Below are 25,552 nucleotides of genomic sequence, written 5' to 3' on the forward strand. Positions count from 1 at the left end.
AAGGTCCAATCTTTCAATGTGTTGAATGGTCTGCCTTTCATACTCACAACCACATTGACCAAAAGAGAGAGGGAAATCAGTGTTTCTCTTCATTAACTTGCTACACAGGCCTAGATTCTTAGATTCTTGTTCTTCCCTGCAATTGAAACCAAGAAAAGGACTGAAAACTTTCAAGATTTATGCTGTCAGGAGTCCTACAAAATAATTATTTTTAATGAAAACATTCGTTATTGGCCTGTCAGGACCTATCTTATCCATGTAGCCCTGGTTTGTACTATCTCTGTTAGGCTTCAGAAAAAGTATTCCTTCCTTACATAGCAAGTATAACTGACAGAATAGGGTACATTCTTAGGAAGTATAATATAATTCCAGTACTCACCACAGACCAGAAGCTCAAATCCCTGTTTTGACCACCCCTTGAAATACCGGGCGTCTATGAAGTTTCATGTGGTTGTGATTGCTCATATACTGGCATGACAAAAAGGCTTGTTAGCACCAGGGTGAAAGAACACATCCGGTCAGTCAAGAATGTTACTCTTTCATCCTCCACAGAAAATACTATAAGTCAGTCTGACGCTTCAGGTTATCAAATACATGGAGATCTGTACTCCAGAAATACAGGGTCTCTGTTACAAACCCAGACCGTCCAGCGGTGTATTTACTCTTGGAGACCTAAGCAGCTGTACGGGAGGTGCACGTATAGTTCTTGACCTTGTGAGGGACGTGCATGTGTTCAACCTAGCATCAGTAGCCAGTCTGAATCTCAGCCGTCAACATGGTGAGACAGTTATCATTACAACACCGTATTTTCATAAAAGTTCTTTTAAGTACAAGTCGGCTTGATGGGCACACAATGCATTTGTTCAGCAATTACCTGGTGAAGTGCCACCTTCACGAGCACAGATTCACATAATTGTAAATAAATTTGAAACTACTGCCTCAGTGCTCAATAAAAACATACGTGCACACGAACAGTTTTAATAGAGGAAAAGCTAGATGATATTGGTACAAATCTTGAACGGTCACCGAATAAATCACTCAGAAAATTAGCACAAGTAGGAGTTTTGGTTTCTTCTGCACACAGAGCTACAAAGCTGTTACATATCAAACTGTACAGGTTTACATGGGCCCATTGTTTAAAACCTACTGATCCAGCCACAAGAGTGAGATTTGGAAGTGGTATTTTGCATCACTGAATGATTGTTTTTTCGACCCACAGCTTGCGTTCTTTTCAAATGAGGCCTGGTTTCATCTTAATGGTCGTATGAACAGTCATAACTCTCGCTATTGGTGTGCAGAATATCTTTATGGTGTTTATGAAGTCCCTCACTATGAAGGATGGCACTTCCAGCATCTTTTATGAGGTAAGATTTCATATAAGATTGTATACACGCTTAAAGCAAGGCGACCACGCACGTCATAAGTTGTGCTGAGGCAGCTGCTGTAGTGCGGAGTACAATCACCGTGCACTCAGTCTGGGTTTATAAGAGAGACCCTGTACATTCATAACACCCCCATGGCACAGCGAGACGCACTCCAGAAACTGTCAACAGAGGGTGGTGAATCAGTACCTTCCTTCCCAACCACCACAGCACAGCGCAACATCCCAGAATCCAGTTAGTAGGGAGCCGTGGATAATATGGTCGTGACTTCCATATTCTTTGAATAATTTCTATGATCACTGTCAAAAGCAGACCTTGATATGCCCTGAAGAACACTCATATAATTTGGCGGAAAGCTCGGCTTTGTTTAGTCTCATTAAACACAAGTGGCTTTAATTGGATAATCATATTTATTTATTTTAATACAATGAGCCAGGAAAACCTATGTTTATTAAAAAATAAACGAACTTGTTTCAGTTACAATAAAAACTATAACTAAACTGGCTTGAACTTAGTACATAATGTGACTTTAGAATACTATCTTATGCAAAAATACTGTTAGCTCTTGTACTTATGAACATCCATTTCCTGCAATGCTTCAAGTTTGATATACTTGACATGCTCTCAATTTCAGCACGTAGGGAATTCCAGATGCAGCTTGCAGAGGCAACAAATGACTATACAGCTGTATTTAACTCTAGTCTATGGGCATACTTGGCATAGAACCAGATAAGGATCTTGTTTATGGGCTGGTAGAAAATGACAGAAAAAGGATCTAGGGGGTAAGATATGAAAAGAATAGCTCTAAATTAATCCATTAATGTACCATATTTGATCAATTTAGATTGAAGAGTTCAAGATAGATTAAGGCTTTGTGTATTTTTACACTGTGTGGAATGAAAAAGAAAAACCAGTCAAGACTGGAAGAAAAAAAGCCATTGATATATTCAATTTGTTGGTAAATTGAACCATAATAGGCTTACAATTACCAGTAATGTACAGAGTAATTGAACTCAAGTTGAGAGTAATGACCTCACAGTGAATGGTACTGTTACTTTGGTGACAGCTACACCCATGACAAGTGACCACTCCATGCATAGACTTTGGATATGTGTGTGTAGAGCCACAAAACATAAATGCTTCCAGACTTGCCAGATATACCCTTTTGGGCAGAATAGTAAGGAATGTTTCAGTTCTTTTCCGATTTTCTCTGTGGGGTTGGGAATGAAGTGAAATATCTTCATATAGAGTATTTACGACCGGATGCCCATCATGACGTCAACTTCATCAGAGGAGTTGTTGAAATAAAATGAAATACATGACAGGAAGGGAGAGGGTGAAACCTGGTGCCGGCACAGAGCCTGTAGAATAGCACCAAGGGGGTTGTTCAAGGCTTAACGTCTCCCTCCGACGGACAGAATCGCCGTGAACAGCGTTATATGCCCTCACTCCATATGGACGCTGCAGACAGGTTTGGAAATGAATCCAGGCTTTTGACATGCAATCTAGTGGTTAGAAATAATATACCACCACCTCTAACCCCGGCCAATATTCTCATGGTGACATTTTTTCCGCCAACAGGCCTAAAAAAAAACGGCTAAGCCCGATGTCAGACCATATAGACTTGACGCCTTAACAGTCATGACCACTGGGCGGACTAAATGACTGCAAGGCTATTGTCACATTTTATTTTTAGATATTTTTTCTTTCTTTAAGTAGGAGTACATTTCTTTCAGATGCATTCACAGAGAGAGTGTTATCTATTCTTTTCCTTCCTGGCCATTTCCCAAATACCCAGAGTCGGCTCTTTGTACTGATTTATCCCTGTTTTACGGGCGGTTGCCTATGCTGCGCCAACCCTATTTGGAGAGAATAATAATAATAATAATAATAATAATAATAATAATAATAATAATAATAATAATAATAATAATAATAATAATAATAATAATAATAATACCGGGCGAGTTGGACGTGCGCGTAGAGGCGCGCGGCTGTGAGCTTGCATCCGGGAGATAGTACGTTCGAATCCCACTATCGGCAGCCCTGCAGATGGTTTTCCGTGGTTTCCCATTTTCACACCAGGCAAATGCTGGGGTTGTACCTCAATTAAGGCCACGGCCGCTTCCTTCCAACTCCTAAGCCTTTCCTATCCCATCGTCGCCATAAGACCTATCTGTGTCGGTGCGACGTAAAGCCCCTAGCAAAATAATAATAATAATAATAATAATAATAATAATAATAATAATAATAATAATAATAATAATAATGGCGTGTGGCTTCCGGAAAGGCCCGGTGCAGGCCTTTCGAGTGGACGCCGCATAAGTGACCTGCGCGTCTATGACGATGGGGCCCTACCTATGATGGATTCTAATGCTGAAGACACCACATACATACCCAGCCCCCGAGCCATCGGAATTAACCAATGAAGATTCCGGGCCGGGAATCGAACCCGGGACCCTTTGGAACAAATAATAATAATAATAATAATAATAATAATAATAATAATAATAATAATAATAATAATAATAATAATAATAATAATGTTATTTGCTTTACGTCCCACTAACTACTATTTTAAGGTCTTCGGAGACGCCGAGGTGCCAGAATTTAGTCCCGCGGGAGTTCTTTTACGTGCCAGTAAATCTACCGACATGAGGCTGACGTATTTGGGCACCTTCAAATACCACCGGACTGAGCCAGGATCGAACCTGCCAAGTTGGGGTCAGAAGGCCAGCGCCTCAACTGTCTGAGCCACTCATCCTTTGGAACAAAGGCCAGCACGCTAACAATTTAGCCATGGAGCCGGACGTTTGGAGAGATGTATTCGCTATTGTGTGTTCCTGTGGTAGTTTATTGTACGATGTGTTGTATGTAAATGAAGATGTGTATTAAGATGAACATGAATACCCATCCCCCGAACTAGAAGAATTTACCAAAATTGAAATCCTGACACGGCCGGGAATCGAACCCAGCTGGTTTACGTCGCACCGACACAGATAGGTCTTATGGCGACAATGAGATAGGAAAGGGCAGGAGTAAGAAGGAAGCTGCAATGTCTTTAATTCAGGTACAGCCCCAGCGTTTGTCTGGTTTGAAAATGGGAAACCACGGAAATACATCTTCAGAGCTGTCGACATTGAGGTTCGAGCCCACTATTTCCTGAATTCAAGCTCACTGCTGTGCGCTCCTAACCACATGGCCTACTCGCTCGGTGCCCAGGGATCGTTCAGATAGTTTTCTCTATTCTGAACTTTAAAAGGAGAGATGAGAAAAAGGAAACAGACGTCAGAATGCATGTGCTAACACGCAGTAAGTTTTTGTTCGTTTGAAGTAGAGTGAGAGAGCGTATGAGACTCCATTTGAATCCCAAAAAGAGCTCGTCGCTCGGGCGCTTGCAGCTGCAAACTCTCTATAGCATAAGGCACACGTCTCCGAACGTGCACGTAACAGGAGAAAACAGTTTTGACATAAATAAACTTATATGTCTTATGGCTGGGGGCCATCTACAAATTTGCGTCACGAAATTAGCGGTGCAAAATGTGTGACGCAATGTCACCTAGCAACCGTACAGGCTGTGATGTGAAGTATCGATGGATGGCCATGACTGAGTGACATATTAACAAGGAGGGGCGTTAGAGTACAGATGGTCGATGTGATCTTGCAGGCTGCGATGTTAAGTATCGATGGATGGCCATGACTGAGTGACATATTAACAAGGAGGGGCGTTAGAGAACAGATGGTCGATGTGATCTTGCAGGCTGTGATGTGAAGTATCGATGGATGGCCATGACTCAGAGACATATTAACAAGGAGGGGCGTTAGAGTACAGATGGTCGATGTAATCTTGCAGGCTGTGATGTGAAGTATCGATGGATGGCCATGACTGAGTGCCATATTAACAAGGAGGGGCGTTAGAGTACACATGGTCGATGTAATCTTGCAGGCTGCGATGTGAAGTATCGATGGATGGCCATGACTCAGAGACATATTAACAAGGGGGGGGGGGAGCGTTAGAGTACAGGTGGTCGATGTGATCTTGCAGGCTGTGATGTGAAGTATCGATGGATGGCCATGAATGAGTGACATATTAACAGGGAGGGGCGTTAGAATACAGATGGTCGATGTGATCTTGCAGGCTGCGATGTGAAGTATCAATGGATGGCCATGACTCAGAGACATATTAACAAGGGGGGGGGGCGTTAGAGTACAGATGGTCGATGTGATCTTGCAAGCTGTGATGTGAAGTATCGATGGACGGCCATGATTGAGAGACATATAAAATACTCTTTTATCAAATATGCGTCATCATACTCTAGGGAAATTATTATTTAATTCGCGGTAGTTTCAGAGTCCCTAAGTCAGTTTCCCCTTTGCGATGCAATGAATTCTACTCTTGTCGACTCCAAATTTTGTAAAGATGTTTCTCGAAAACAATCCATTAGATGCAAGTTAAGTAATCTTTATTAATTTCACTTCCATTTATTGAAAGACATTTATGATCATTTGATTATCCCAAAAAGGAAGTTTGACGTAGTTTTTGTAAAAGATTACAATTACATTGGCAGGTAATAGTTTTATTCTAAACCACCTCAAAATGTACTTCAACTATTGATTTCCGATCTATGGTTATTTAGAAAAAGTGTTTGCCTCTTCTATAATCCTTAGAAGTTTGAGTATTGAATTCTGATACACCCTGTATCTATACAATTTATCTGACTAAACTATGGACACCGAGCGAGTTCGCCGTGCGGTTAGGGGCGCGCAGCTGTGAGCTTGCATTCGGGATATAGTGGGTTCGAACCACACTGTCGGCAGCTCTGAATATGGTTTCCGTGGTTTTCTATTTCCTCACCAGGTAAATGCCAGGGCTATACCTTAATGAAGACCACGGCCGCTTCCTTCCAACTCCTAGCCCCTTCCTATCCCACTGTCGCCATAAGACCTATCTGTGTCGATGCGACGTAAAAGTAATTGTAACTAATTGTAAATAAACTATAGACACATTTAAGTACATACTATGGATAAAAACTGGCATCAGCTCCCTTTTAAATTTGATTGTAGCAGGAAATTTGGATTTGAGTCCCATGAATGGTAGTACTGTATTTTCTTAGAATGTAATCACTAACAAAGAGTATGTTTTCTAAATCAACTACATATTATTGTTGGTAATTTTTAAGTTAGTCAGTTGTCTAAATTGCTGGTGGAACATGAACGTGAACAGTCCAGGGTGATTCCCAGTAACCGAGTTCTTGCTTTCCATAGATTGCTGTTTCAGCTTCAAAAAAGTGCATATGATTCCCTTGTGTGTTGATTGTTGAAACAGGATTATTCAACACACCCATTCAGCAGCAGGAATTTTCAACCAGATCCTGATGGCAGTGACATTTTCAGTTATTTTACAATATTTTAACATAGGTTTGCTAATTCAGATTTAAAATAAAACTAGAAGCCTGTCGCAGCAATGGCTGTGAACAAAGACTAAAAATGAAACTGATGATACAGGAAACGTGAGGGAAGCAACGGAAAATTTGCTGAACTCCAGAAAATCATTTATCAGCCTTTAAACTTACACATCCGTTGTGACTGTACATATGGAATTTTTGAACCTTGGCAATTTAAAGCATTTTCACAACGAACTCTGTTCGCAAGACTTGAATCTATCATATAAAGCTGGTCGTATAATGCTCGTCAATTTTCAGTAGACGGTAAATTTGAAATATACCTATGAATCATCCCCTGAATCTTAAAAGAGTAAGGACCTAATCCTGGAATGAAGCTACGGTTAGCAGAGAAGGATGCCGTTGTGGACAATAAACCAAACCATTGTGGCAACATGAATTAAAATGTCCACTTACCATTTTCTCAGCGAAATGTTATGCTTGGCAGAGCACTCAGATTTTATACAACAACCCTACACTGAATAATTCAATGTAATTTTCATGATAAAGAACGTTTTGAAATAGGCCTATAGAATATCCTGAGATGCATTCCTTTCTGTTTCTTCTTTATAACCAATACAGAACATAGAACAACTAACATTTTGTTGATAACTTGATTTCGCAGAGCCATCTATCGGTCTAACATAGAAAGATCTGCATAGACAACTTTCACAGAGACCTCTATCGGGCTGACATAGAATGATCAGTGGAGATAACTTTCATAAAGCCATCTACGACCTAAGCAACGTATTATTCGAATAAATGACTATTTTACGCAAGTGAAGGATATAATTAAATAAATAATACTTTTCTAGTAACGCTGAGATAGAGACCTTCCTTTTGATGTGTAATACATAGGTGCTCGTATTGCGGTTCTCACAATGTTGTGTTACACGTTCAAATTATATATATAGATGTTTCATTAGGGTTGTCCCCCAAGCTTTTGGTTGTTATCATTCAGCGTGGATTTTTCAGGGTGAAAACTAACGGCTGAAGTGAACGGCAAATATTGTCTAGCCCGCTCTTTCACTGTGTATGTAGAGCTGCATAAATTACAGGGGGTCTGATAGGTCTGTTTAAGCAAATCTCATTGCACACGCATTGAGCGGGCTACTCAAATAAATGTGCATTTTAACCTATTGCAGCCAAAAAATCCGGGCTCGAACCATGACACTACATATTCAAAATTTGTTTTAATCTAAAAGAGAGAGAGAGAGAGAAGTAGAAAAAGTACCTCCTTCCTGTGACTACTGTACATTTTGCAATAATTTTATGGTTGGTGAAACTTATTAGCTACACTAATTTAATGAGAACCTAGGGAAGTTGTATTTCGTTATTTTTATACACACCCAACATTGCTGTATCCCCCAAGTAATCATGACTGCCTTTCTTTGCTGAGAAGAGGGGGAAGTTCTTCCCAACCATGAAATTGTTGATTTCTTCTGGTTTATGGCCAAGCTCCTTCATCATCGACATGATTTCACGATGAAGGTATATAACTTTCTGTTGTAAATCTTGGATCTTCAAAGACTGAAAATATAAATCCACATTACAATTATATGATGATTCGACACAATAAAACATTTGTGATAGGTACCTATTCAATTCTCAACATCCAATAGCATTCATATCTTAATATTGAATATATTCCATGACGTCTCATTACAAATCAAGATACTGGCTCTTATTGATAGGAAGCCCATGACTTGAAATTTGATATAAATTGTTTCATATACTTAAGTATTCTCCTACTGGCTATGATCAAGATATCAACAGTCACAAAATATTACAAGCTTCCTCAAACGACCAACCAAGTGAGATATTTTCTGGTACAAGTAAAATAATAAGGGTCAATTTTACCCGTATTGCATAATTTGAGACTTTCAATTAAATATATATTTTTAAATCTAAGAGAAAGGCGAAAGGAAATGTTCTATCAGAAATATTTTGAAGGAGACTTATTTATTTATGTTTATTAATTTGAGCAAATGACAGCTCTTATGTGAATTACATCCTTCACTAAAGGGAAACAAAAAGCACTCATTCATAACAGCTAAGATAAAAAACAAAAGGAAACACACTAAAACGCAGATATCAGGATGAAAGGAGGGTCAGGGGGACGAAATAAGTATCAAAATTTGTAAACAAAGGAACTGTGATAAACAGGGTTGGGATGCAAGCGAAGAAATGCCGTCGAGTGAGAGAAAAGTAAGAAGTTTTAATGTGGAAAATGTTCAACATGGTGTTCAACATGGTGTTCAACATGGTATGGCCGTTGGCAATGTGGAAAATAGATTCTATCCTAGTTGGCTGAAATGGAACATACAGCAGAATAAATTGCAATGTATCTGACGGTCTAAAGAGACATATACATTACACTGTGTAGCAATTTGTAAACTTAGGGTATTTCTAAGTGAAATATTTAGACTTTGGACATATCTAGTCAGATGCGCAAAACGTAGGTGTAGAACCATTACTGACGGTATCATTGTTGTTATTTCGGTAAATAAAATTATACTCACTTATGAAAAACTGTTGGAGAACAGAAAGATATTGATGACTGAAAGTGTGAAATCCCAACTGAAAATTAAATTGAATTGTGGCTACAGCGGCAGTGACTTCATGAACTTATAAAAAAGGATGAATATATACGAAAAGCTGCATTCTCAGAAAAGTAAACATGGTACATTCATGAAGGAACCCATAGCTAAACCTAGCGAGTCACATTTCTAAGGTAAGGTCATGTTTGACTGAAATGTCAAAGTTGTCCTAGTCTTTTCCTTCAGAAATATGGTAGCGCTAGGTATTGCATGGGCCCCATTCACAAAAATCCGTGTGATGATCTCAACGGCAGCAAAGGCGGAAATCAAATCCTGACGAAGAAGCCAACTCGTCCTTCCGATATTAGTACAGAAGGAGCCCAGCGTCTGCTTCTTCAGGTTAGATGCGGCAGCCAGAAGTATCTACTAAGAAACGGCCTACTAAAAACCTTACAGCAGGTATAACAGTGCCTTAGAAGTTCACACCCCGTCGTACTAATAGCCTGAATGATGAATGTAAAACATGGCGGTTCATGTAAGTACAAATGTATAAGCACACAGGCTGAATGGTTGGGAGTTTAACTACTCAATCTGTCTTCCAGAGAACACTGTCAGGAACATCAAAGATATCACATTCAACTGGAAATGCAGTTGTCTATCAGGTGTGCTTAACTCCGCCATACCAGAGTTTTTCGGGACGAACAAAACGGTTTTCTTGGCATAAATATGTCATATGGCTGAAGGCCATCTGAAAATCTGCGTTACAGAAATCAGCGTGACGAAAGTGTATCCCTAGCAACCATGCCTGGATGGCCAGGCAATGTTACCTAGCAAAAGTGCAGGCTCTGCCTTATGACTGGTGGTCATCTGAAATTAGCAGCCGTTGATGGATTACCATGACCCAGAGACAAATTTACGATAATTTGATTTTCGCAAAGGGAAAAGTGGTTTATTTTATTTTTCCTGATCATAGCTTGAACAGAAAAAAGCTGCAAAAAATATATACACAAATTTTGGTCTCCTAAAAATGTATCATCCTAAAATTTGGGCATGTATAGTATACCGTACATTTAGTCTTGAGCAACACTAAATCTACTGTTTTAACATTTAAAAAATCAGTTACCGTCAGAAAAAAATAAATGGCATAAGGGAACTATAATGGGTAGTTTTGCATCTGATATTGAAGAAAGTAACTGGTAGGCATTACACTAAATTTCAGGATCTGAAAATTTGCGTTACAGAAGTCAACGTGATGGAAGTTAGTGTGAGGAAAGTGTATCCTCAGCAACCATGGAAGGTGAAGATGTATGCGAGGATCTTCAAAAGGCAGAAGTATTCAGTGGTCAGTATATAAAGATTGTTGGTTACAGGGATAATGTCCAGTTAAAGGCGGTCACTAATACTAAAGAAGTGTTAAAATTTACCTATGATAACAACATTTACAATAAGATACAAAAGGTGAAAACTACTCCGTAAGATGAAAGTACGTACAGTCTATCATAGATTTTTCAATTATTCATCAATATTTGATCTTCTTAGACACTTGAGCACCTAGAGCTTTGAAATCTGTAAAACAGCTCCAAGTTCTGTTTACGCACAGATGAATTTTGCAAAATATATGATATCTGCACGGGCCTCGGGTTGAGGGATTTTAACTTTATCTGATTACTTCTTCTAGCTCGAGGACTGGATGTTTGTACTCGTCTTACTACACATCGTCATTTATACACAACGCATCACAGTACAAACCACCACAGAAACACGTAAGAGTGAGTACGTCCCTCCTCACAGGGTTGGAGTCAAGAAAGGCATCCGGTAGCAAAACTGGGCTAAATCCACGCAAAGTGCGAACCCCAGGTAACTGAGAAAAATACCAGGCAGAACAAGAAGAAAAGAATGGGTCATCTTTGAGACACCGAATACAGTTGGCCTGGTTAAATATTGTATTATTAGGTTCAGGCAAGTGATCAACTTTGTCCAGCTGGAATTTTCCTAATGGCCTCCTCCTTTCTGTTTCTTTTCTTTAAGATACCAAAGGGAAGGGACCAGTTCTTGAACGTGGTGTACTTATTTTAGTACTATAGGCAAGCTTAGCCTTTTGTTCTTTCAGCAGGGCTGTGGAAGTAAGGAGAAATTGAGGGAACTTACTAGGAAATTGAATCTAGCAAAGAAGTCAGCTAAGGATAACATGATGGCAAGCATAACTTGCGGTCATAAAAATTTTAGTGAAAAATGGAAGAGTATGTATACGTACTTTAAGGCAGAAACAGGTTCAAAGAAGGACATTCCAGGAATCATTAATGAACAAGGGGAGTGTATATACGAGGATCTTCAAAAGGCAGAAGTATTCAGTGGGCAGTATGTAACAACTGTTGATTACAGTGATAATGTCCAGTTAGAGGAGGTCACTAATACTAAATAAGTATTAAAATGTACCTATGATAACAACGATATTTACAACAAGACAAAAGCTGAAAACTAGAAAAGTGGCTGGATTAGATAAGATCTACGGGATATACTAAAGACAATCGGTTGGAATATAGTACCATATCTGAAGTACTTATTTGATTATTGTTTGCATATGCCAAATGAATGGATAGTTGCTATACTAGCCCCTGTGTATGAAGGAAAGGGTGATAAACATAAAACTGAAAATTACAGGCCAGTCAGTTTGACATGCATTGCATGTAAGCTTTGGGAAAGCATTCTTTCTGATTATATTAGACATGTTTACGAAATTAATAACTGGTTCGAAGGCAGTTCGGCAGTTCGGGTTTTGGAAAGGTTATTGCACTGAAGCTCAACTTGTAGGATTCCAGCAAGATAAAGCAGATATCTTGGAATCAGGAGGTCAAATGGATTGTAATCGCGATTGACCTGTCTGAGGCATTTATAGGGTGGATCATGAGAGACTACTGGCAAAAATGAGTGCAATAGGACTTGACAAAAGAGTGACTGAATGGGTGGCTATATTTCTAGAAAATAAATCTCACGTCAGACAATTAGAGTAGGTGTAGCTTTTCTGACCCTGTAACAATTAAGAGGAGAATTCCTCAAGGCAGTATTATTGGACCTTTATGTATTCTTATATATATAAATGATATGAGTAAAGAAGTGGAATCAGAGATAAGGCTTTTTGCGGATGATGCTATTCTGTATACAGTACTAAATAAGTTACAAGATTGTGAGCAACTGCAAAATGAGCAAAATGACCTCGATAAAGTTGTAAGATGGACAGTATGCAATGGTATGATGATAAACGGGGTTAAAAGTCACGGTTTGAGTTTCACAAGTAGGAAAAGCCCTCTCAGTTTTAATTACTGGGGGGTGAAAGTTCCTTTTGGGGATCATTGCAAATACCTAGGTGTTAATATAAGGAAAGATCTTCATTGGGGTAATCACATAAATGGGATTATAAATAAAGGGTACAGATCTCTGCACATGGATATGAGGGTGTTTAAGGATTGTAGTAAGGATGTAAAGGAGAGGGCATATAAGTCTCTGGTAAGACCCAAGCTAGAGTATGGTTCCAATGTATGGGGCCCTCACCAGGATTACGAGTACTTAACTCGAGAACTGGAAAAAATCCAATGAAAAGCAGCTCGATTTGTTCTGGGTGGTTTCCGACAAAAGAGTAGCGTTACAAAAATGTTGCAAAGTTTGGGGTTGGAAGACTTGGGAGAAAGAAAACGAGCTGCTCGACTAAGTGGTATGTTCAGTGGAGAGATGGCGTGGAAAGACATTAGTAGACGAATAAGTTTGAGTGGTGTCTTTAGAAGTAGAAAAGATCACAATTTGAAGATAAAGTTGGAATTCAAGAGGACAAATTGGGGCAAATATTCGTTTTAGGTAGGGGAGTTAGGGATCGGAATAACTTACCAAGGGAGATGTTCAATAAATGTCCAATTTCTGTGCAATCATTTAAGAAAAGGCTAGGAAAACAATAGACAGGGAATCTGCCACCTGGGCAGAGGCTGACGGTCCTCGATTTCCTTTAAATAGTTTATTTTGATGATAGATGTAAACAACTTCATAGCCACACCTCACAAGTCATAATAATAATCAACGGGTTCTATATTTCCATTATTCACCCATGGGTTAGAGAATTGTTTCCAAGTTATTACTAATCCATTGCACTTGCATCAATATCGAGAAAATATTCGGTACAATACTAAACATAATACGATTTTATTTCATACCTCTTCCATTCAGTTCTGTAGCAGCCTGCACAAACAACAACAAGAAGAACAGATTTTTAGATATTTAATCAACAGTTCAATATTCTTATAATTTCAGCAATGAGAAAATATAAACTTCATGTTACAGAAAAACCTATATAAACCGGACACTGAATAAACCGGAAACCTACCTTAAACAGACTTCTTGTGAGGTCCGATGAAGCTGTATGGCACTTTATGCAGCCTAAAACGGAACCTCTCAACGTGAAAAAGGACAAATACTTCTAATCCCGCTAGGGAAAAGTCTCTAAAACGGAACTTCCGTCAATGTAATATTACATGTAATACGTAGGGTCTTCAATAGAAACGGCAAGCAAGGAATTCTACCATGCAATCAAGTTTTGTTGTTGTTATTGTTCTTATTAATGTAATTGGTTTTTATAGAAATGAAAAATTAGGTTTAATTTCACAATTTGTTTAGAGTTTTAAGTTGTTATTGAAATGTCACTTTTTATCCTTTTAAAACCATTAATTTTTGTGTATTATGTATTCCTTGTCTTCGGGTAGCCTGTAGGTGGAGAAATTAAAATAAATCGTCGGTGAAACAACAAAACCTCGTATGTCAAAATGCTCTCCCTATCCATTATTTTCACTTCCAGCCACATATGTATATGCGACCTATCAGAACAATTTTCGTTGTGTTCATTTTCCTATGCATGTGTGTAAAGCAAAATGTACCTTACGGTACCGCCCTGTAGGGATGTATGTTTGCGTGACGATTCTGTATTTATACCGTATTTATGGTCCATTTTCCTTTACTGTTCTACAGTACTTACATGCATTTGTTGGTCTCAAAAAATTCTGTTTCTCGATGCATGAATTGAAAAAGGAACACAGGGAGCATCAAATATTGGTTAACCTGCATAAAACGGAAACCTCCCTAAGACGGAATATTATCTGGTCACTAGCAGTTCCGGTTTGGATAGGTTTTACTGTATTTTTGTTTGAAAGAACATTCTGAATATAAACCCATGTACTTACTTTCATATAATTGTGAACCCTGTACATATGTTCGTAATGCTTGACTGGATGTAGAGTTATGGCACGATGAACCTCTTTTTGCTTCAAGCTTCCTGTGAAGGCATCATTGCCGCTGGAGTTGTGATACAGGATGGTTTGCATCTGAAACAATCCAGAGGAGCTGGTTAAAGTGTTATCTGAGCAATTTATGTTTCTTTCAAATATTTTCTTTTATTCCAAAAAATAATACATAATGATCGAAAAATATTTATATTTTTTTGTCAATTCAAAGTCAAAACGTTATAAATTTTGGAAGTTTTACACTTGTACAAAGGTGTAAATTTAGCTACCATATTGAGGGCTTTTGCCTGCTGCCATTTCTTGATGGATACAGTACTTTTGTATCCATCTCTTGGCACAGGCCAGAGTAAAGTGTAGCTTCCACCGAAGTCCCAGTCTCATCCATGGCTGTGACAATATGGAAAGCTGCTGGGGTATGGGTGGTGCTGAGTAATGACATTCAGAGCACGACTAGTGCATCTGAGTGTTATGAAAGGTATTGCTCATAGGGTCAGTCGTGCTGCAATAGCACTTTCTGACCCAGTGAGGAAAGCAATGGCAAACTACCCCACTCCTCGTCTTGCCTAGTACGCCGCATTTTGGTGCTGCCATTGGTTTTTGCGGTTTCCTTATAACCGCATAACCTTTGGTGGTGCTATTTGAGGATCCAACCAGCCTCTGGGCTGATGACCTAACAGACAGACATTGAGGCCTTAAGGAATATTCGTGCTCATGAATGCTTTGAGATAAACATCTTAATGGTGATTTTATCTTCACTGTTTAAACAATTCAGTTCAGGTAATTAGCATGAAAAGCCTTGAATCAATGCTTTTGTCTGTTCAGACTGAGATTCATTTTACAGGTGCGTAGATTTTCCCCTTACATCGCTTAGAAGGACTGGTGATATCGTTGTAACTACAAAGACGCACACACGAAATGCTGTCAACTGTGTATACACCCACACATCACACTGATAACTGTCCTCTTGAACAAAACACTGCTACGAAGAGGGAGAAGAAGACTGAAACACTTGCATGTCAACCAACTACCAACCCAACAAATTTTACATACTTGACTTCAAACACTCGGCTAACGACTTCAACTACAAGTCTCGTTAAACAACTCACATCAATTCCCAAGACTGCCTCTTTATATACATTGCCTGGCCAGGAGTCTAGAAGAATATAACACAACATGTTTTTTGAGAGTGTCCAATAACCTATTTACAATGAAAGGAATCTTCTACACAATTCCAGCGTTGTTCTGGACTATTACCGTGTGTTGCACAACATTTATACACATCATATTTTTACAGGTAATAATAAATTATATACTACTAATTACGTGTTCTTACATTAAATCAACTCATATTAGAGTAGAACGCAGCCCGGAAGGCGGTTTCGTTGCGCAGAGAGAGACAGAAGTATGACGTGCGGTGATGCCAATGTGGCTACTCATAATAGCATGTGTGTAAACATTTTTTCATCCAGTTATATCTTTAACTCCAAAGCGATGACCTATATTTTTGTGGGCTTATACGTTTTCTAAAAGTCCAAATTAATTTTTAACATCAAACCCCGCGAAAGTGTTGAGGAAAATTTTCGAGATATTAGGGAAGGTAAATGGACAGTCCAGTTTCAATGCCGTAGGATATTCGCCGTTTTTATACATATCAAATATTGTTGTACGCAGAACATTTTTAATGAAATCATCGAGGACCGTCACTGGCTTCTTCCTCTAAGGGTTCTTCTCTGGCGACCTGAACACCGCATTATTTTTATTTCCGAAGCTTGTTTTATCCTCTGTACTGTTTGCAGGCCGATACCACACGCGAGTGCTGTCTTCTTTTGAAGCGTGGCAACATGGCGTTCCTCACCTTCTCCGCCTATGAACGGCTGCTGCTGCATGCTTACCAAATACAAATACACTTTAAATACTATTTCCCTCGCCTGTCGACGGAATACTTGTCTTTTTGCTCTTCCTGGATCTATCGTACACACGCAAATAGTTCCCTAAATTCGTTGATTATGATATTTACAAATAAAACTCGAAACATTCACTCGTGACCCGCACAAACAGGCACCTCTTACTGAAATGATTCTATTGGCTCAGCGGAAAACAAGTCATACTACAAAGCGCGCGAATGTTACTGCGCCACCCTCTTCAAACCGCCTTCCGGGCTGCGTTCTACTCTAATATACATACAGCAGGTGTTTCATGACATAACCTCGCAAATAATACGATCACGATTTATACCAAATAAAGCCCGTACATAACTACGAAAATTATAATAATACTAATAGATGTAAACAACTTCATAGCCACACCTCACAAGTCATAATAATAATAATCATCTACTTCTATATTTCCATTATTCACCCATGGGTTAGAGAATTGTTTCCAAATTATACTAATCCATTGCACTTGCATCAATATTTGAAACCTCGTTCTCCTTTTCGCAATGATGTCCGAGCTTGATCTCCCTTGCTTGGAATTCCGCTTTCAAATCAGACACAGGGTTTCTGCAAAATCAATTTAAACCAAATTTTAAAGCCATACTGATTAGATATTTCGACAACACCCATCACGTTGTGCGTTTTTTACGTCAAAACTTCCTGGCGTCATTCCGTCACGATTCGTTCATAGGAAGTGGTATTACCAAGGGAGATATTCAATAGGCGGTAGAGGTGGGATCCCTCGCTAAGTCCGAGGGAAAAACCGAACCTGGAGGGTAAACAGATGATGATGATGATGATGATGATGATGATGATGATGATGATGATATTCAATAAATGTTCGACCTCTTTAAAATTATTTAAGAAAATACTAGGTAAATAACTGATAGAGAATCTGCCACCTGGGCGACAGCCCTGAATGCGAAGCAGTGGTAAATGATTACGATGAAGAAAATAAAGTTAAATAATGGATTTTACTGGTCCATTAATACGGGAATTTTGCCTGGGCTCAATACGGACAAGATTTTCTGGCTTCGATTAGGACACCCCGTACAATACGAGACTCCCGCCAAACCTATATGATGACAGGGGTGTGGCCAAGGGGGGTTTCTGGGGGGTTAGAACCCCGCCCCCATGAAATTATTGTAAAAGAATAAACAGAAACTGGCAATAAACAAGTGAAAGTCGACTCAATAGGTTGGCTCTTCTGAACATTCACAGAGACATAACTGTAAAACCAACAGATTTCTTGAATTTATTTTCTAAGAAGCCCCGAAAGTTGGATTTTTGGTTGTAATCTGAACATACCACTCACTGTAAAACTGTTTACCTTGAACTTATTGTTCTTGTTCTGTATTTCAATGTCAGATTTTGTAGTATACTGTAATCTGAATACCAACATTCTGTATTTCAATGTCAGATTTTGTAGTAGGCTATACTGTAATCTGAATACCAACATAATTCACTAGTGTCAGTGTCCTTATAATGACAAGCCAAGCATGCGCGCACAAGCACCTTTGTCGTGTCCTACCCCACCCACATTGCTCGATCCTGGCTACACCACTGTCCGATGACGGCATTCTCGGCATCAAATCCTCGAAAATGTTAAACGTCTTTCAGAAATGTGCATTTTTCCTCATTTTCCGAGATGTGACACCAAATTTAAGGTAGTGGGTACTATAAACAGGGGGCTGCCTGAACGAGGCGGTAAAGGCGCGCTCGGTTCGCCCGGAAGGACATGGGTTCGAATCCCCGTCAGGAAGTCGTAAAATTTAAGAAACGAGATTTCCACTTCCGGAGGTGCATATGGCCCTGAGGTTCACTCAGCCTACACCAAAAACGAGTACCAGGTTAACTCCTGGGAGCAAAGGCGGCCGGGCGTAGAGCTAACCACTCTACCCCATCACGTGCCGAGGTTACGAATGGCCGGAAGCCTTTACCTTCCACCCCTCCTAGGGCCTTCATGGCCTGTACGGAGATGACTTTGCTTTTGCTTTTTGGATACTATAAACAGGAATTTAAGGTAGTGGGTGCTATAAACAGGAATTTGAGGTAGTGGATACTATAAACAGGAATTTGAGGTAGTGGATACTATAAACAGGAATTTAAGGTAGTGGGTGATATAAACAGGAATTTGAGGTAGTGGATACTATAAACAGGAATTTAAGATAGTGGGTGTTATAAACAGGAATTTGAGGTAGTGAATACTATAAACAGGAATTTAAGGTAGTGGGTGCTATAAACAGGAATTTGAGGTAGTGGATACTATAAACAGGAATTTAAGGTAGTGGGTGCTATAAACAGGAATATGAGGTAGTGGATACTATAAACAGGAATTTAAGGTAGTGGATACTATAAACAGAAATTAAGGTAGTAGATAATATAAACAGGAATTTAAGGTAGTGGGTGCTATAAACAGGAATTTAAGGTAGTGGGTACTATAAACAGGAATTTGAGGTAGTGGATGCTATAAACAGGAATTTGAGGTAAATTTGAGGTAGTGGATACTATAAACAGGAATTTAAGGTAGTGGGTGCTATAAACAGGAATTTGAGGTAGTGGATACTATAAACAGGAATTTAAGGTAGTGGATACTATAAACAGAAATTAAGGTAGTAGATAATATAAACAGGAATTTAAGGTAGTGGGTACTATAAACAGGAATTTAAGGTAGTGGGTACTATAAACAGAGATATTTACTTATCTTTGTCTTCAGATCGTCATCTCTGGCCTTCTTCCCTTTCCTAAGGATCGCAAAATTCCAGTACCGTAATTTTGTATATTGAGATAACAGATCTCCTTACAATGGTGCTTTATGTCGCACCGATACAGATAGGTCTTATGGCGACGATGGGAGAGGAAAGACCTAGGAGTGGGAAGGAAGTGGTGGTGGTGGTGGTGGTGGTGATTATTGTTTTAAGATGAAGTATAACTAGGTAACCATCCTCTATATATCACTAATCAGAGAGAAAAAATGGAAGGGATCCGACACTTCGAAAAATGAAGCTATCGGCCAAAGGAAGACAAGGGTCACGAAGGGCGTGAAAATGAAAAACTCTCTAGCCCTCGGAAACCTTACAGCGCCGGGGTCGGAAAAGAACAAGAGTTTCCCAAGGAAGGTCAGATAGGATAAATGAAGGTGAAAAGCCTTGCACAAGTAAGTGGAAGCAATACCAGGGCACTGCTTAGTGCCTCGTGGTCGCCAACCCATGCTTCCAAGTTGAGGTACCTTGGGGCAGTGGGGTTTGAACCCACTATCTCGCGGATGCAAGCTCACAGCTGCGCGGCCCTAACCGCACGACCAACTCGTCTGGTAATAGATCTCTTTAACTCTACTTTGTAAGGATCCAGACCTCCTGACCTACGGCTGTATTTTATGCGAGAGTGTGAGAAAGAGAAAAGAATGGTTCTTACAAATTGAAAGCAAGCCCCGCGCTTGCTGGCGGCAGCTACTGAACGACAGCCCTGTCTGACTAGACACCACATGGGGTTCATCAAGGAAATACAAGGGCGGTTTTGTTGTCAGGATGAGAAACATTTGTCTCGCACTCATATTCTCACGTGCTTTAGTGGCGCTCTGTGTTTAATTTCCCTCGCACCTCCACCAAACTGGTTTCCCCACAAAGAGAGGCGGGTCAGTCGTGTACAGTACATGGTGTTTAAAACACCGTACAGTAGTCACATGTCTGATACGCCTGCTTTTTAAATTACACGTCGTGGTAACAAGTTCTTCTGTCAGACAAGTCAGGGGCAAGAGAGGTCAAGGTGAAAACTTTACGAGGTTAGGTATTTAGGGTTAATAACACTGAGAAGTCCGCCTCTGTGGTGTAGTGGTTAGTGTGATTAGCTGCCACCCCCCAAAGGCCCGGGTTCGATTCCCGGCTCTGCCACAAAATTTGAAAAAGTGGTATGAGGGCTGGAACGGGGTCCACTCGGCCTCTGGAGGTCAACTGAGTAGAGGTGGGTTCGATTCCCACCTCAACCTTCCTGGAAGTGGTTTTTCCGTGGTTCCCCAATTCTCCAGGCAAATGCCGGGATGGTACCTAACTTAAGGCCACGGCCGCTTCCTTCCCTCTTCCAATCTTCCCATCTCCCCGCAAGGCCCCTGTTCAGCATAGCAGGTGTGGCATCCTGGGCGACGTACTGGTCATCCTCCCCAGTTGTATCCCCGACCCAGAGTCTGAAGCTCCAGGACACTGCCCTTGAGGCGGTGGAGGTGGGATCCCTCGCAGAGTCCAAGGGAAAAACCAAACGTGGAGGGTAAACAGATTAAGAAGAAGAAGAAGAACACTGAGTAAAAGCTTGCCTGGAAACTAACGGATGTTCCTGTAAACAATTGAAAATAGGATTGGCTTCTCTGTTTCAGGCTCCAATCATGTGAGGAAAAAAGAGTGATTTTTGATAAATAGTTCACACAAGTTGTTTTACGTCGCACCGACACAGATACGTCTTATGGCGACGATGGGACAGGAAAGGGCTAGGAGTGGGAAGGAAGCGGCCGTGACCTTAATTAAGGTACAGCCCCAGCATTTGCCTGGTGTGAAAATAGGAAACCACGGAAAACCATCTTCAGGGCTGCCGACAGTGAGGTTCGAACCCACTATCTCCCGAATACTGGATACTGGCCGCACTTACACGACTGGAGCTATCGAGCTCGGTAATGCTGTTTCTAATGCGAATGGGATAGCAAAGCAAAGTCATCTCTGTACAGGCCATGAAGGCCATGGGAGGGGTGGAAGGTAAAGATAAACCTCAGCACTTGATGGGGTCAATCAACATTGATACGCATTTAGGGTGGAAGATTCCCTATCAAATGTTTACCCAGGCTTTTCTATGCCCTTCCACCTTTCCCTCCACAGGAATTAACCTGGTACTCATTTCTGGTATAAGCTGAGTGAACCTCAGGGCCATGTGCACCTCCGGAGTGCAAAATCTCGTGCCTTAAATATTTCAACTAAATGAAGGGGAATCGATCCCACGTCCTTCAGGGTAAACCGAGTACGGCATTGCCGCCACCTGAGAATGAGATAGTAGGGTGAAAGCGAACAGGCGTCGCGGCATGGCTGAGTAGCTCAGGCGGTAGAGCTCAAGTTGGCGGGTTCGATCGCGGCTCAGTCCGGCGGTACTTGAAGATGGTCACATACACCAGTCTCATGTCGATAGAATTATCGGCACGTAAACCAACTCCTACGGGACAAAATTCGGACACCTCGGCGCCTCCGAAAACCGCAAAATGTAGTAAGTGGGAAGTAAAACTACAAGGGGCGATCAAAAAGTTTCAGTTCGACGGCCGCACAGTCCTGAATCGGGATGCCAATCAGCCAAAATCACCGCGAGCACCGAGGCACTCATCTCACCGACGCACCAGGTTGAAGATCTCCGTATGTTTAAAAGTTGTGTCCTGCTGCACATCCCCGTCCGACAGGAAGCATCGACACTTCAAGGCCATTTTGAGGGGACCGAACGCGTGATAATCTCATGGGGAGAGATTAGAACTATAGGGCGGTTGTTGTTGTCCGTAATGGATGTGGCTAGCCTCCCAGATCGACCGGCGTGTTGTGTCGAAACGTGACCCGCACGGAACTTGGTGCACCATACCACAAGCTGCCCCATACACAGGTTTCATTCTCCTATGACTAAGAACAGGATAACAGCACTTTGGTCCTGTTTGGACGCATCTGGTAATAACGTGCCATAGTTCTCGTAGCCGCATTTAACGCACGCACCTAGACACGACGCGACTGCCACACTAATCCCTTTGCCTACATGTCCGTGCTTATATGCCCGCATCGGAGTCGCGCTACGTTTCATGTTCGCTGCAGCAACGCCCTCAAACGGAAACTTTTTGATCATGCCTTATACTAACAGTATTAATTATGGCTGTTAGCTCTGTACTCGGGAGACAGGTAGGTGCGAATCCCTCGTCGGCCATCCTCAAAATGATTTTCCGGTTTTCTCCAGGTACCTCTCTCGATACCACGGCCAGCCCGTAAAATTGCACGTACACCTACAGACAAAACCCTTACACAACGGTACATGTATCCATCCACCATGGGGTGTACTGGGAAAAGTAGATACAGAACTGGCGAGCTGAACATTTCCTCGGGCACTCGCGGCACTAGCAGCGATACACTAAAAAAAAGGTAGTAGGGTGAAGGAAAAGATGCACTTACTCCTCGAGAAAAATATGTTAAAGGAGACCGTCTTGCGGACTCCCACCCCGGCATATAATGTTAGGTTCAATCAAAGTTTTTCTGAAGCAAATGAAAACAGAAGAACGAAGGTGTTAGTATCCGAGAGATTTTTTTCTGAAGCAAATGAAAACAGAAGAACGAAGGTGTTAGTATCCGAGAGATTTTTTTCTGAAGCAAATGAAAAAAGAAGAACGAAGGTGTTAGTATCTGAGAGAATTTTTTTTCTGAAGCAAATGAAAAAAGAAGAACGAAGGTGTTAGGTTGTGAGAGAATTTTTTCTGAAACAAATGAAAAAAGAAGAACGAAGGTGTTAGTATCTTAGAGAATTTTTTTTTTCTTTTATGATAGATATAAAGTTGAAAGAAGGTGTCTTCATTGGCTGTCGAGCACCACAGTTAAACTCCGGCTCCATGGCTAAATGGTTAGCGTGCTGGCCTTTGGTCACAGGGGTCCCGGGTTCGATTCCCGGCAGGGTCGGAAATTTTAACCATCATTAGTTAATTTCGCCAGCACGGGAACTGGGAGTATGCGTCGTCTCCATCATCATTTCATCCTCATCACGACGCGCAGGTCGCCTACGGGGAGTTAAATCAAAAGACCTGCACCTGGTGAGCCGAACATGTCCTCGGACACTCCCGGCACTAAAAGCCATACGCCATTTCATTTCATTTACCACAGTTAATAACATAATAATTTTGATACAACGCTCAATGAAGTTGAGCTACGTTACAAATCTCTTTCAGAAACGTCGCAGAAAACTTTCTGGGAAACGGGAAAAGTCCGAACTATGTGCAACTGGTTGAGAAGCTGTTATTCAAGCTATCACGATGCAACATGCCAATTATCAATGAATTAATGAATGGATCAATCAATCAATCAATCAATCAATCAATCCACATTGATACTCATTTAGAGCCGTCACCCAGATGGCAGATTCGCAATCAATTGTTGACCTAATCATTTCTTAAATGATTTCGAAGAACTTTGAAATTCTTCGAACAGTTCCGTTGATAAATTATACAAATTCCTCAACCCTCTTCCTACAAACGTCTCAATTTGTCCTCTTGAATTCCTAATTTATCTTCATATTTTGTCCACCTTTGAAAGCTCCACTGAAACTTATTAGTCTACTAATGTCATTCCACACCATTTCTCGACTGATAGTTTGAAACGTACCGCATAGTCAAGCAGCTTGTCTGCTTACCACCAAGTCTTCCCAGACCAAAGTTTGCAAGTTTGCAACACTTTCGTAATACAACTCTTCTGTCGACAATCACCCAGAACAAATCGTGCTTCTTTCCTTTCGACTTTTGCCAGTTCTCGTATTAATTAATTCTGGTGTGGATCCCATACACAGGAACCTTACTCTAATTAGGGCATTACCAGAGATGTTGACCAACTATAAATAATAATAATAATAATAATAATAATAATAATAATAATAATAATAATAATAATAATAATAATAATAATAATAATATTGGCTTTACGTCACACTAACTACTTTTTCGGAGACGCTGAGGCGCCGGAATTTTGTCCAGAAGGAGTTCTATTACGTGCCAGTAAATCTACTGACACGAGGCTGACGTATTTAAGCACCTTCAAATACCACCGGACTGAGCCAGGATCGAACCAACCAAGTTGGGGTCAGGAGGCCAGCGCCTCAACCGTTTGAGCCACTCAGCCCGGCGAAATATAAATAAACCATTTATGAATGTTTTGGCGTGTCACAAGATGTCATTGAAAAAATGTTGAGCTCTACGATGAGCTCTGTGTATAATTATACTATTCAGCTATGACTATACAGTTATACAAGACAACCAGCCTGCAAGATGAAAATACTTCAAAAAGTCTACCTCCCTTACTGGTCATTCAAGAAAGAAAGAAAGAAAGAAAGAAAGAAAGAAAGAAAGAAAGAAAGAATAAAACAACAATGAAGTATAGGAAAGAAAGAATGGACAGATAACTCACGTGGCAAGTAAGTTTTTCAACTTCTGAAAATCAAATAAATCATAAATTATGATATGTCATCTCTCATTTTAATAATAGGTATATGGTTATAATAATGCGCACATCAAAATAAAGGGAGAAAATGTATAAAATTAAATGCCGCAAGTGAGGGAGAAAGTGTGTGTGTATTTTTCTCTCTTAATTCCTCAGTGAGCTTGAAAGCTGAACTAATTTCTGTTCGTTTGTTTTTTTGTTTTTTGCAAGTTCTTTTACGTCGCACCGACACAGATAGGTCTTATGGCGACGATGGGACAGGAAAGGGCTAGGAATGGGAAGGAAGCGGCCGTGGCCTTAATTAAGGTACAGCCCCAGCATTTCCTGGTGTGAAAATGGGAAACCACGGAAAACCATCTCATTAATTTTCCTGGGTAAGCTTGAAGATATAACCAGCCAACAAGTATGCTTAAAACTATTCCTCCCTTATTGCTTATTCAAAAAGAATGAAGAAAAGCAGCGTTCAGGCGAAAGGAATAAGTGATTGACATATGCTAAGTAAGTTCTGGAACTTTCTAAATCACACTACCAAACAGTCATTACTTCTGAATTAATTCGTACAGATTATGTACTTAAAAGGTTGTTTTCATCCTTATAAAATTGTAAAGGAGATTGAACAATTTATTTTGTTTGGAAAATTCGTGAAAAAACTCACAATACTTTTTTAGATTTGAAGGTGTTAATTTTTTACAGCGAAAATTGCTTACAGAGGGCAAACGTTTGGAGATAATTATTGTTCAAGACGTATCTCTCATTTTATGAATACGGCTGTAGCAAT

The 25,552-nt window shown here is 40.3% G+C and overlaps 1 protein-coding gene across 1 annotated transcript in view; it reads right to left on the minus strand.

The window, feature by feature from the left end:
* The window catches only part of Chsy (Chondroitin sulfate synthase), a 424,023-nt gene that overhangs the window by 24,575 nt on the left and 373,896 nt on the right, over window positions 1-25,552 (minus strand). The window contains exons 3-4 of the mRNA XM_067154155.2: window positions 14,583-14,723; window positions 8,173-8,353 (exon numbers count right to left, since the gene is read on the minus strand). Of these exons, the coding sequence (XP_067010256.1) occupies window positions 8,173-8,353; window positions 14,583-14,723 (322 nt within the window). The remainder of the gene's footprint in view (window positions 1-8,172; window positions 8,354-14,582; window positions 14,724-25,552) is intronic.

The sequence above is a fragment of the Anabrus simplex genome, chromosome 1 (assembly GCF_040414725.1).
Source record: "Anabrus simplex isolate iqAnaSimp1 chromosome 1, ASM4041472v1, whole genome shotgun sequence".
Taxonomy (NCBI): domain Eukaryota; kingdom Metazoa; phylum Arthropoda; class Insecta; order Orthoptera; family Tettigoniidae; genus Anabrus; species Anabrus simplex.